Source organism: Xiphophorus hellerii, chromosome 9 (genome assembly GCF_003331165.1).
Source record: "Xiphophorus hellerii strain 12219 chromosome 9, Xiphophorus_hellerii-4.1, whole genome shotgun sequence".
Lineage (NCBI taxonomy): Eukaryota > Metazoa > Chordata > Actinopteri > Cyprinodontiformes > Poeciliidae > Xiphophorus > Xiphophorus hellerii.
Genome location: NC_045680.1, coordinates 8,795,364 through 8,810,002, shown reverse-complemented (window position 1 = coordinate 8,810,002; position 14,639 = coordinate 8,795,364). Strand labels below are relative to the sequence as shown.

The 14,639-nt window shown below is 39.1% G+C and overlaps 1 protein-coding gene across 1 annotated transcript in view; it reads right to left on the bottom strand.

Moving 5' to 3' along the window:
• Positions 1–14,639, bottom strand: part of zc3h3 (zinc finger CCCH-type containing 3) — an 84,307-nt gene continuing 69,668 nt past the window's right edge. Inside the window, exons 9-12 of the mRNA XM_032572860.1 lie at positions 10,698–10,829; positions 2,957–3,120; positions 2,714–2,871; positions 1–219 (exon numbers count right to left, since the gene is read on the bottom strand). Of these exons, the coding sequence (XP_032428751.1) occupies positions 173–219; positions 2,714–2,871; positions 2,957–3,120; positions 10,698–10,829 (501 nt within the window). The 3' untranslated portion in view covers positions 1–172. The remainder of the gene's footprint in view (positions 220–2,713; positions 2,872–2,956; positions 3,121–10,697; positions 10,830–14,639) is intronic.

The window sequence follows — 14,639 nt, the reverse complement described above, 5'->3', positions numbered from 1 at the left end:
TTCAATGTTTTATTTCCCTTTATTTAAAACATACACAGAGGGGCAAAAAACTTTGACTACAAACATTTATTAATGAAAAATATGTTTACACCCACAGAAGATAACATTTTTGGGCCCTGAGTGAAAGGGACTGGGGCTCAAAAAATCCCAGATCAGTCAGATATTTCCAGCTTCAGTCTCTCTGGTCTTTCAGACGGGGTTTGATCTGCAGCTTTCTCTCTGTGGAGGAAAAGTAGTAACAGGAAACAGTAATGAGAGAAGGAGCTTTTGTAAAAATGAAATGCTGTATTGTGTAACCACCTCTAATCTAGTTCACGTTAGATCCTGCTGAAACATTGAGTGATGATGTCTCAACTGATGAGTAAATGAAGAAGAGAGAGGAATAGCGGCGATGGACGGAGGAGCGTGCAGAGATACATCACGCCTGAGCTCGTTTATGCAAAGTGAAGAGCAGCTTGGTTGGCCAAGTTCCACCTTTAATGAGGCTCTGGGTGGTGCAGTGTGTTACTCAGGGAGCACACAGTCATTAGTAATACTTAAGAGCTTAAAGTAGCTGGACTGCAGGAATGGAGGGACAAGCAGGAAAATTGCTACTCTGTCTGCAAAAGAGAGAAGTTCAGTTTCCCTCTATTTATGCACTTACAGATGTCATGTCCCAGGTGATGGATCTACATCGATCAGAAGATAAATTAACTTTTATAATCAATAAGTTTGCTTTGGTTTGTATATGCTCTATACTCCTACTTTGGTCAGATGAGATCAAAAACAAGCTCTTTGTCAAAAAGTCAACCCACCATGTTTAGAAGAAGAGAAATATACCCACAGTCAAGCACAGAGGTGAACGCATCAAGCGTTTTTCTGATAATGAACAAGATAACTTGACTACATTAAGAGGTTGATGGACACTAATATGCATCAAAAATGTTGGAGAAGAGCCTTCCTCCACCAGTACCATTAGGATGAAAAGATCTGAGTTTTTCATAATGACAGCGGCTCAAAGCATACAGAGGAGGGAACAAAGTAGTGGCTAAAAAGAAGATAGAAGAGTGGACAGCAGAAAAAAAGTTGTGGCAGGAATAAAAGCTTTGAGGTTCCAAGCAGCAGCCAAAAAACATAAAGGATTTGGACTACAGTACCTGCTAAAACATGTCAAACATATTGTTTTAAATCCAACAAGTCTTTTGAAACATCAACATTTTCACATCAATTTTTTTTGTTAATAATTGCTTTTGGTGAGAAGAGAGGAAAATAAGACCAGCTGCACTTTATTTAAAATACATTTAAACACATTTCCTTGAGTTTTGATGAAACAAAAAATGAATACAATTGTCTTTTATTTAAAGTTGTGTCCCAGATATGTATGCATAAAAAATGCAAAAGCAATACATTTTTTTTTTTCTAAATGCAAACATCTGTCCACATTTGCGTCATGCTCTTTTATTTATTCAATTTTCAATCAACTGGTATAATTTTTATCAACTTTTATGATATAATCAGTTTAATTTTGCTGTATCATAATGAATTAAACTGAACATTTTCTTGGATCTGAATTGGACTTTAACTTTGCTTTGCATTGGAATGTATTTAATCAAATTGAATTTTGGATCCATTTTGCTGGTCATGAATTGGACCTCTGTCTCTTGTAAAGTTCTGTATGGTGACATTTGTTGTAACGTGTACCCTGGACTGAACTGGGATTAAAACTATACATCGTATCATGAGAATAACCCCAACATGCATGTGTTTTTAAAATGATCTGACTGGGTAAATGTTGGCTCTGTTTCTATTTAAAACCTTGTTAAAATAAATAAGATATCAGTAGAGTTGAGAAGTAAAGACAGAGTCCGAGCAGGCTGGCACAGCTGACCAATCAGAGCTGGACGTTATCTTCATGTATGTGTTGGTTTCTTCTGGGTTCCTCTCATGTTACAAGCATTCATGTGTTTATTAAATCAAAGTAATAAAGTAATAGCTCCTCTCAGACTAAATGGGGTGTACATGTGGGTGTGTGTCTTCAGCAGGTGGACGGTTGGATCATGGTGAAAGAGGGGGCAAGGGGGTGATTGGGCCGAAGAGGCCTCTACCCTAATCCTCTATCTGTCAAATCTGTCAACAGAGAGCTGAGCCGAGCCTCGGTCAAGTCCGAAAGCTAAATATTATTACCTCCATCACACTCTGTTATCTGACTCTGATCATCATTATCTGTTTGCAGCTCAATCACATAACCACTTCCTCCATCGCATAAAATAACAGGATGATTTGGATTTGCAGCGTTCCTCCAGTGTCACTGGCTGCAGTGTAGATACACGTGACATTTCTTATAAAACTGTTGAGGACGATGACTCTTGTACGCAAGCACTTAACAGAAATGAGTGAATGTTGAGATTTCGACTTAAAACCTCCAAATTTGTCCACTCCACAAAGGTGGAAGTAGTCTCAGTTTCTCACAGGACATCAAATTTCTTCAGATGCGTAATGCTTTGGACTACTGCTATGTTGCAGTGTCCAGTTCTGCTTTAGCTTTAATGTTTCTCCCAAACGGTCATAGTTGTTTCTCAAACACTCTCTGATACCCAGCTTAACTCTGACAGTGAGCTTAAAATGGATATTAAATATCCAGGTGTCCATAGCTGTTTTAGCTATTTAAGGTTTTTTATGACCATTCTCTGTGACTGTTTTTCTGCACCATTTAAGAAGTTGTGAGGGTTAATACCTTTGACTTGTGTTGCGTCAGCCTGAGGTGAATCCGGTGCATCTGCCTCCTCTGGGGAGCTGGACAGAGAGATGAAGGATGGTAGAGCCAGAGGACCCGCAATAGGTCTTCCTGAAGCTGCCTGAGTGTTCTCCGGCATTACGACGGAAAGATGAGGCCTACAAGAAAGAAAGATAGATTTGCAGAGGCCACAATAAAGAGTACAATGATTGTGAAGGGTTAGGTATAAGATGCCTTTCTAACCTCTTCATAGGCTCTTTAGAGCGAGTTTTCTTGACTGGAATGGTGGAAGTGCTGCTGGAGCTGCGCTTGACCCGCTGGCGGTGCTGCAATTTGCAGCGAGAGCCTCGTGGACAGGAGCCGGTCTTGGAGAAGTCTGGACACACCAGAGTGTGTTTCTTCTTACACTAATGATCAAAGATACACTCAAAGTTAGGGATTCTTTTTGCTCTCAGAAACATTCAATTGTTTATTTTTCAGAACTTAGCAAAGCTAGTTAAAATTTATAAGGTAAAGGAGGAATACTTTCTTTTTACATTGATTGCTGTAGCTATGATGAAACTCTCCAGTGGTTGCAAAGGGAGTGCCTTGGACAACACGTGGTTTGCAAACGCAAAAGATAAAACTCTTGTAACATCAAATTTATTTTCCTATGTAAGCTTCTTGTGCAAGTTGTTTATTAAAAAAAATATTTTGGCTAATTTAAAATGAGGTTAAAATAATTTGGGTGTAATATCAATCACAATTCAGCAACATGTCACCTTCCAGCACAGTCACTTTTATTTAGCATCATGTCAAACGATTTATGACTTTGCTGCAAAACATGACCAGTGTATCTGAACCTCAGGAATAAAAAAAGTATGCATTGGCAGATTTTTATTTTAAACATTCTTCCTACTGACCAGGTTCAATGTAAGGAAATGAACACATTTTCTCACATCAACACTAAACTTAATTTAGTAAGAGACAGAGCATTGAAAAGTGTTTAGTTTTTGGCAGGGTTGGCCCAAAGTTGTATAGGGTCTAAAGCAGCATCTGATTTTAGGAGCATCTTCCTGTTAAGAACATTAGCAACACTAACAGCGTTTTAATACAGATCTGGAGGAATCTGGGAGAAGAGGCCAAGTTTAATTGGCTGAGCTTAAAAGCAATCACGGATAATGGGTCAGTATTTGATGAGATGTATTTGTGAACAAACCAAGCTGAAACACAGAAAATATTAAACTCACGGCAGACTGTAACTATGTGGAAAAAAAAAAACATGTTTGCACTTTTACAATGTAAACCTGCCAATTCCTTTAAATCCTGAAACAATTAAAAATGTTTAATTAATTTATCCTAGAACCAAAAAAACTCAAAAATCATCGTCAATTAACAAATAAAATGTTTTTTGTTTTTGTAACTATGATAAAATGCAAATAGTAAAGGGAGTCCCTTGATAATTTGGATGCTCTAGACAGCATCTTAGTTTGCTTGTCCTTTAGGCTGTCTGTTGTTTTTGGAGAAACTTCCTGGCCTGAACCACAGATTTGTTCGTGACTCAGTAGGATCTGTTGTTGTAAGGCCACACTGTAGAGGCATGAGACAGAAAGACAACGTGACAAATGATACAAATTTAAAAATTACTAAATGAATCAATGGCTTGAATAGTTCATTGTGTCTGCAGTGAAGTGTGGGTCCAACCAAAAAAAAAGCTTCAAATCAATTTAGGTTTAAATCTGAACTACTTTTTCTTCATATTAATCAATTATATGATATTAATATAATTCATATTAATCAACACTTCGATTGTGTTCTTCAAAGATTAATCAGGTCCTTCTAGTAAAATTATTTGGATATCAAATATTCAAATCCATTGACACTAAAACAATTTAATTGGTAGTTAACTGGTTTACCGTCACACTATCTTTAAAAGGCATATGTAGAAAAAAATGGTTTATTTTAATACCATTCAGAAAAGGGCTGTGCATGGGAGTGTGAGCGTTCACACACATGTTTGCAACTTGGTGTGTCCGAGTGTGTAATACGGGTGTAAATTGGTAGCTTCATTCTCCACGAGATCTGATCCCTCCCACCTGTCAGAGAAGCTAATTATATTCACTTCGGAGTGCAGGCTGCACAGTGTGTGTGTGTGCCGGCGTGTGTATGTGTGTAGGGGAGAGATCGATTTTCCAGGAACATTGTGGACTCTGGGTCCACTCCCTCTGGAGAGTTTGGGGGCCCCCAGACTGCCATCAGAGCCCCTCTCACCACCCTCACACCCATGTTTCTGCCCCCCTCTGGGAGACAGGGCGGCCGTGGATCAGTTCGCTGTCAAATGTTTCTCCGGATCATCTTATAGGCCTGTGGTTTTGACGCAACATTTCACTAAACAAATCATTGCTGCTGCAGGTGTCAGAGATGATAATCGTGCTCTGTTTGGTTCAGACGTCACTACTGAACCCACCGAAGGCTCAGATGTTGCGAATCATTTTATGGCTTTGGCTAAAGACTTTTCTAAAAATAATTTTAAAAACGTACCAGTGATATTGTAGTAGACCTAATGGAAGAGGTATATGGTTGCAAACTTCTCAGCCAATCACAGATCTGTGCAACCAAATCTTGAAATGAGCATCAGCTGCTAAAACATTGTAGCTGCAGGACTGATATGTCATGCCACAAAGAGTTTTTTTATGTGAAGATTCAAGGATCTAAGCCATGTTTATTTTTGGTAGGCTAAAAAAAACATTTACAATTCTACCCACTTACTCTAAAACATAAAATACATTTCAAAATCCTTAGATGTTTTTATGTAAGTTTGAATTACAAACATGTAATCAGATCTACTGTGTGGCTCTTATGAAATATTAGCAGCAATCACGATGGTGCAGATTTTTGTGGAAAGCTTATTTTTCTTTTGGAGTCATCAATGTTGTAATAAATGCCATTTTACATCATTTTTTGCTTTCTTCCCACAGACTCCTGGGGGAGCTACTGTGTTTTATTTGCGTCTTTTTCCTGCCATCTCAACCTCTGAATAGCCACCAGTCTCAACTGACTGAGAGTTGAGATGGGAGAAAGGAGATACACATAAAACACATTAGTTCTCCCGGTAATCTATTGGAAGAAAAAAAAAAAGGTTTCAACAAAAACCTGCACCTTTGTGATTAGCCTCCAGTAGAACCTGGCTTCATATTTATTTTGTTAGCTAAAACCTTCATATTGCCAGCAAATAAAACCAAACAACAACAAAAAAAAGTTAAGAACAATGTCTTACTTACAATGTTGAGTTGAAAGTGCTAAAACTGTCATATGTTCTCCAGAGATACATAATCTTTACAAAGCTGTTAAATCGCGTCTTCCCGCTTGTGTTCTTAACGCTGCTCCTGATTAAACTCACAATTACGCGCGGCCACAAGTGTAGTTCTCTGAGAGCAGACGTCATGTCTGCCGGTCCACTGTGGTGGTTGAAATGTTACTGAAGTTTGCAGTCACGTAAATCACTGACCAAACAGCAAATCCAGTCTCCTGTCAATCAAATCCACTGTGTGCAATGGCACGACTACGCTACGCCTGAAGTGAATACAAAAAATGGAAAGATCTGCTAATGGAGATGAGTCTGACTGGGGCAGAACTGGTCAAGGCTGCTCCAGAGGAGAAGCGGCTTTAATAAGAAGGATGCCAACAAGTGAGGCACTGTTGCTTTTGTTGTAATCTGGTATTTTTAAATGTGGAATTATTATCCAGGTTTTTAATAGGTGTCGCATGCCTAAAAAATAAAGATTTCTTTTTGTGTGTGGGACTGTGATGGGTTAAACCTGAAGCAGCATGACAAACGGAAAGTGTCTTAGTCCACTATCCACAGCTCCATACATCTTCATTTTCATAAAAAGACAGAGCAAGAGGGATGGAGGAAATGGGAGGAAAAAAGCTAAAGTGAACAGAACATCTTTATTCCACACCAAGTTAACAATTTTCCACTTGATTTAAGGAATGCTGGGATGTCTCTGGGGCCTATTAGAGGGCTCTCTGCTGGGCCAAAACCAGGAGGAGTCAGCACATTCGCTAAAGAAAAGAGAGAGGGAGTGAAAGAAGCAAGGCAGAAAACGAGAAGGAGGGAGGTTGAGAGATGGCGAAGACAGTAAAATAAAAAAGGGACCTCACATGCATTTACAACTCAGGCATTTAGCCAACACTCATTGAGGGTTGTTCACCCAGAGTGGCTGGAACAATAAATGAGCCCAGATTGATACATTACCACATCTACAAGAGTGAAACACAGAAAAATGCGGGTTCATTGTGTCACTGCACCGCAGGCTGTGATCAGAGTCAAATTAGCATCGTCTAAATTCATTGAAATGAATCCATGTTTGATGTAGTCGACGTGTCAGAGCAGAGAACAGAAAGAAAAACTGTTGTGCAGTACTGCTGCCAAAAGTGAAACTCAGCTTCGGTTTTACTGCACTTTCAAAGGATATCAAACACTGGGCAGCACGCAGTTTAATTTAGTATTCTTAATGGATTTAGCCGTCAATTACTAAATGCTCCCTATAAACTCAGTAAAAATAACGTTGCTACAATAACAAGCTCATTAGAACTTCCACCAGTTCTGAGCATGATGATATATTAGGGTTGATTCATTGTTGTCCTGTATCTGAATTCTGAAAATAGGGGAATATGGAGCATTATCAAGAGTAATAAGACAGATAGCAGTCGAGCTGAAAGCCTTTTTCAGAACAACCTGGCCTTCCCTCACATACCAGCAGAGCAACTGACTGATCACCTCTATGCTGTGCTGCAGTAATGTAGTAAATCATGCAAAAAAAAAGCCCTGACCAAGTACCGAATGCATATTCAGTACAGTACATGTACATACCTTTTAGTAGGTAAACATTTCTGTGTCAAAAATCTCTTTTTTATTAAGCTCATGTAAAATTCTAATTTTCTGGGAAAACAAATGTTGGATTCAACTTAAAATATATATGCCTATTGATTGTAATAAATCTATATACTATTATTAGTTTTAACAAATTATGTAAACAGATTAACCTTTATATGATATTCTTTTATGTTATTAAAGGGGGGGGGGTATTTTACAGGCAAATAGTGCCATTTTATAACACAATCAGTTACCTGTGTTACCTTCAGTTGCTATGAAAATGATGCATATATCAAACATGACATAAAATTAATGTGACTTTACATCACAGCCGTATCCTTTAAACAGGTCTATGTCTCTTTAAAAACCTTGTGCCCCTTCACAGAAGGGTTCAGAATGTCACCACAGCAATGCTTCTGTATGTTGTCCACTGATGAGCTTTACAGCCGTTCTCAGGAGCTCAAAAGACACAGTTTCATCAGGTGTTAATTGCTGCTGCCGCTAGTCTGGTGGAACCGTGTGGGAGGAACATGGGGGAGGGGGCGTCTTGTGGAGACTGCAGCTTCAAGGTGGAGTTTGGGTAAACAGGGAAAATGATTTGCATGAGTAAGCATTAAGGCACCCCTGAATGGCTGTCACAAGAGACTCAAGGATTTCTCAAAAATCAAAGTAAGATTACAGGAATGTGTTTGATGAGGGAATAACTTTAAAACATGATAAGCTCAAAAAAGTTGATTTTCCATAATACCTACCCTTTAAGATGTGTCTTCAAAACATTTATACAAATATAAAAGCCAGACAAATATAAAAATACTTTTTATTGCTTACTGAGCAGAACATTACACCTTCTTGCCATTCTGTTCTTCGAACAGGAACACAAATGTGACAAGCTGGTTAATTAGTCACACTTGCTGCTTGGGTAAAGCCTGCAGTCAGCTGCTTACCAGAAACAGTTTATGTAGTCACTCGATCATAAAGGCCTGATTGATGAAGTGCATTAAATGGCCAACCTTCTGGACTGGTTTCCGACTTCCTTAACTTTGAAGCTCTGCCTTAGTGACATTTGGCTTCATGATCATTTCTCTGACCAAGGCTCTTCTTCCCTGAGTACTCAACCTAATTGGGAAGCCAGAACGAGGAAGGATTTCCAAACTTCTTACATTTCCAAATAATGGAGACTACAGGGATTTATGGGCACACAGAGCATACAGTAATTGAGCTTTGAAACAATCAAGTCTCAAATTTCTACAAATAATTGCTTAGACTTCCTTGTTATACTTCTACTCCAATATAGACTCTGAAAACTTATACAGATAAATTAGTTCTGCATTTAGCAGAAATGGACTCCAACCAAGTGTCAGAAACATCTGGATGATGATCAGTGAAAACAAGATCAAGCTGTGCTCAATTTTAGTGTTATAGCAATGGGTGTAAATACTTATGAACTATTTATTTTTAATGTTTAAGCAAAACATAAAGCCCAAACACACTGTTTAACTTTCTCACCACAGACTATTTTGCTTAGACTTATTCTGAAACAAAATCAAAAAACAAAATTTGTAAAGAGTGAAGCACTGAAATCTTTCAGGCTGCACTGTACCTAGAAAAAAAATACAAAGCTTTTTTACTAATTTCACTCTGCTTGGAGGAAAAGTGCAAAAAACATTATTCTGGTGACTCCTAAAAAGCATGTCAGAGATCTCTGTCAAAGACTATTAAATGATTTATATCAATGGTTTAAAATCAAATATAAATTAAACAACCTGAGAGTGGTGAGTGACATTTGATCTGATGTAATCAATAACTCCTGTTTCCAAACATCTTAACAGAAAGAAATTTGGCAAAACAAAACTTGAATTAAGGGGACCACATGAGAAAAACTCAGAAACTGTAAAGTAAAAGTAAAATCATTGCAGGAGAGAGTTTAGGGAGATCTGGTCACGATAGAGGATGAGACAAAGCTGGAATGAGGCAGGATGAAAGAGACGGAGGGGGAGAAGGAATGAAGCCGAAGAGCAGACTTAACCCCTGAGCTGCTGCAGTGTCTGCCTGCCCGGCTCAGAGTGCCATCCTCAGCAGTTTTCCCATCTATAATTACTGCCTGCTATCCATCATGCAGCCGCCAGTGGCTCACAGCGAAGCGTTCCGTAAACACACACACAGAAGCACTCAGGCACAAACACACACAGGGGAAAATCACAGAGCTAAGCACTTCAGCTAATAGAATAAATATTAATATCCCTTTTGTTTTCTATACCCTCATTTCCCCACGCACCATTTAAATGAGGCCTGACAGTGTGAAAAAGCATCTGTTTCACACTCAAAGATGAGCAGTGAGGGAAGACAGAAGAGGGAGACAAAGTGAGGTAAAAGCTCAGGAGGGGGAGGAGCAGAGGGGATGTTTGAGGAGGACAGGGGGGATGCTGTGTGTGTGTGTGGGTGAGAGTGCGTGTGTGAGGAACGGCGCGAGTATCTCGAGTTATGTGTAAGTGGCTTTCTGTTACCCATCAGGCCCTCAATATGTCACTCAGACACTACAGTCATGCCATTATGGACCAGCACCCCTGCAGCTGTTGCTGCCAGTGTGTCGGCATGTACACCCCGGCGTGTGTGCGTGTGTGTGTGTGTTGGGAGCGTGTTGGTTACCAAACCACTTGTTTACCTAAGCCTCAGTTTAACTTCAGTGGAACCTTATACATGTTACACAATAAACCTGCATGTTCATGTGAAGAGCACAGCTTAAAGGAAGAACTCTGAAGTGATGTTGGATGTCAAGAAAATCTGAAAATTTGAATATGCAACAAACTTCACCACTTAATTTAACATGAGTTGGAAAAAAACAACAACTACAACAATGTTTGCACCAGTATGACTTGATGAAAACAAAAATTCTAACAAAAATATAAAAATGCATAAAATGCGTATGCAAGAATATCTATAGCCAAAACTGAACTTTACAAAAACTATGAGCTATGGATATTTTTATAATCAGTCTTATTTGGCACACCAGGACTTCTTTGTGTCATGTGGTTATCAATAAATCTGGGCAAAAAAGATCAACAAAATTTTGTAAAATAGTCATTATCAAGAACTTGTGACATTTTTGTCAATATAAACACTTTTTACCTTCTCTCCTTCTGGACAGTAGCCTTTGACAAAGTCATCACACACTTCAGCTTTACGAGACACATAAACGTGGCTGTAGGGACAGTCGCTGTTGTTACAGATGCCCTTCAGAAAGTAGGAACACACCGGCATCTGAGGAGATCGGAGATCTGAAGTCAGCAAACTCAAACCGAGACAGGGTGAGAAAAATACCACAAAATTTAAGATGATTTCTTCTTATCTTGCAAAAATATTTATACCCTCAACTTCAACTTTTTATTTTCAAACATTTTGTCATGTTAAAGCATCTCTACTAGCTTTACAAAACAGGAGCTGCCTATTTTTTCTTGAAAACTAGTTTCACCTCATTTAGACTGGACAAGACATCAGTTTTTAAGTCCTCAAAAGGATTTAGATGTGGACTTTTACTAGGCAATTCTAACACAAGAACAGCTCTGTAGCTCCGGCTGTATGTTTAAGACATCGTACAGCTGGAAGATGAGCCTCAAGTTTTTTTGCTGCCTCTAATCGGTTTTCTTCCACGATTATTAGTTTATTAAGCTCCATCCATTTTCCCATTGACTCAGTTCAACTTTCCTGTCATTTTATTAAGAAAAAAAAAACGTCTGCAAAGCAAGGTGCTGTCACCCTTGATTTAAAGGTAGTTTGCAGTACCAGTTTTAATCCACAAATAACACTTTCCACATATGCAACACCAAAAAAACAAACAAACAAAATAAAACTAAACAAAAAGAAAAACCCCGTTAATTATTACCTGAATGTCTTCTGGTTACTCTACCCCTGTGTAGAGAGTACAGGTATTAAATGTCCTCCCAAATGAGCTAAGTATCTCTGCAGCTCTTCCAAAGATACCATGGGCCTTCTGGCTGTTTCTCTAATTATTGATATCCTTGTCAGTTTAGGTGAACATTCATGTCTTGATATATTTGCAGTTGTGCTAGAATCTTCCCATTTTTGCATGATAGACTTACCAGTGCTCTATTGATATCACATTAAAAAGAGTTAAATATAGAGCTCGGATATTTTTGTGTAAAAACTGAAAACATTTTTAATGCATATTATTTAACACATTGTAATAGTCTTTCATAGTAATTTTAAGTAAAGTACAAAAAGGTTTGTGGTTGTTACAGGACACCAGGACACTTTTTGCAGGCCAATGTATTTAAAACATTTTTAACTAAGGGGCTGGTGGAAAATAAACATTTTGATCTAAATGTTTGTCATCTTGGTTGCTGTGATTTGCTAAATAATTTTAATGAAGATGGAAGAAGAACATTGACATGGAGACTGAGAAACCAGAGCCGTCGAGGATGAGATTAAATGGCTCTGTAAACATACATGCTGTTCTGAAGCCACGCCACTGTCCGGTTCTCTTCAGAGGAATCCTGTGCGCCAGCCGATCTGTCACATTGAGCAGCTAAATGACCTTAATTGCAGCTGACAGGAGCAGCGGGAAAGTGGATGTGCATCTTGACAGCATGTGTGTCTGTGTGCAGAGAGATGTCCTGTTTGACATGCAGGGGGGAGCCTGCTCTAAATTTACCACAGAGAGAGTTCAGTAGAGAGAGAGATGGGTGTGAGAGAGGCTCCACCTCGCTGAGATGGGATCTCTTCTGGCTAATTAACTGCTACAGAAATATTTATCCAGGCTGCAGCTCGGCCATCTCTCATGATGTGTTTATGTGCCCTGGATGTGAGCGCAACCCAGGGCCAGGGGTGGCGTTCCCGGCTATGGGGGTGCCAGGGGAGTTGGCCGCCGTGTCTCTGGTTTCCAAGTATTTGTGGTAGCTGGAATGGCGGTGGGTAGGATTCGGGATACGGACTTGTATATCCACACTAGTGCCTGGATCAAGTTTGGAGAGGTAGAGGATGCATCACCCTAGAGCCCCCCCCCAACCCATTTAAACGTGTTCGGTCCAACTTAGGGGCTCTGCATGAAATAGGAGCGGGTGTATCCCCTGGTGGGAGGGAACCAGCTTTTGGAGGTGAGGGGGTATTGCAAACAGACAGCTGGGCTCTCAGCATGTACCAACAGCGGGTTGATGACCAGCACAGGTGTGGTGCATTGTGGGACTGTGTGTGAGAGGGGTGAGGCAACAGAGCACCTGTTGTAGGCTTGTTTGTCAATAGAAAGAAAGCTTTCACTCTTTTTGAGTTTCAACACAAAGACGACATTGAAAAACACTCATGCTCCTATAAATCAGCAGATTCAGTTGTCTGATACAGTCTCAGTTGGGCTATTGTATATATATATACAGTATATATATATACATATATATATATACATATATATATATGGCAGGCTGGATAGCTCAATAGATAAGGCATCGGTATATCACCCGAGAGGGCAGGGTTCGAATCCAGTCTGGGTCCTTAGGCAAGACCCTTCAAGCTACTGCCTACCTCATACCATGAGAGACACAAAAATGCATAACATGCCGGCTCAGACGTCGCCCGGCCAAACAAGGTCTGCGTCAGGTGTTGGGGCTACTGGAACAAGACGGAAATGGGCGAGAGAAAAAAATGTGGATCTGTTGGAATGCTACTACTCAAGTAACCCTAATCAGAGAGGTTACATGCAAAGACTGGTGAAGAACTTCAGAACACATCAGTATGCAGAGGAATGAGTTCATAATCCACTCAGTGACTGCAGGGTGTCCAGGTTTGTTGACAGTAAAGCACACTCCACTATGCAGAACAAATAAGGTGTTTATGCTTTTATGGTTTGTTAGGGTTTCTCTAAACATGGCGGTGAACATTTTGTCTTATCAAGTCTACTCCTGTTTCATCTATCTAAAAGAACATTATTTTAAAAGTCTTGTGTTTCATGGAGATGCAGCTTTAAAAACCTAATTCATGATGTCATTTTCTTTTTCAATCTTTACAAAAGGTCGTTCTTTTTCAGTGTTTATCAGAAGTTTAATTTGTAAAATGCCAACTAAGGCTTGTGGAGTATGAGTTTGAACTCTTTGTTTTTTTTTATTGATCATGGGATTAAATATATGATCCTAATGAGAAAACTGTTGGATGGCCTAGATGTTTTACACATTTTATCTATTTTTTCATTTTTCATTATTTTTGAAAAATACTGAAAAATTACTGTTTGGACACGACTTGATAATACTGTACAGACTAATTGACAGCAACAAATGCATCTCTAAGGCCATTGCTGTTGTCTTTCTATCTTACCATACACCAAATCGCTTTGGAGTAGCAGTCTGAAAAAATCAGACTTTACTAACATTGGTGACGATCAGTTAATTCAGTACATTTGAATAGGTACTATCACGTTTTAATTCTGAATGAGCAGAGGTGGAATACCTTTGACATTTTTTCCCATTTTATCTTTTGTGTAAACTTTCCTCAAATAAACTTATATGGAGAGAACATTTGTTAGAAATAAAATAGTGTAATATTTACTAATATTTACTAATATCTTGTATAATGTCTAGTAACTACATCAAGTTTAATTGATGGCATTAGGTTCATTTGACGGGACCATAAAATGATGTAACTGATCACACACCAATATTCAGATGATTTGTTCAGCACTCCAGTTGCTGGTTAAAGGTGTGAAATGTGTGATCACAGCTTTGATGTAAAGATTGTTCACCGTGTAACAACATAGTATATGAAAGAAAAAAATAAAAGTATGTCTATAAGTAAAACCTGTTCTGATAACACATGTTGCTCAGACGGACAAAGGATGTTCTCAGTTCATCCAACATATGCAGCTCCAGCCCACCATTAGGTCATGTCTTCCTAACTCCACTCCATCCATGGGAACAGGAGCCATGCCAAGACAACAAATACGATCCACGACTACTTTTTCCAGCAGCTTGTCATCTTATACCGTCACATCATTTCAAAGTCTGGCCTCTGCCGTGAAAAGCTATAAAACACTAAGTTGTCCAACATGTAGGCTGTATTGCAGGTGTATAC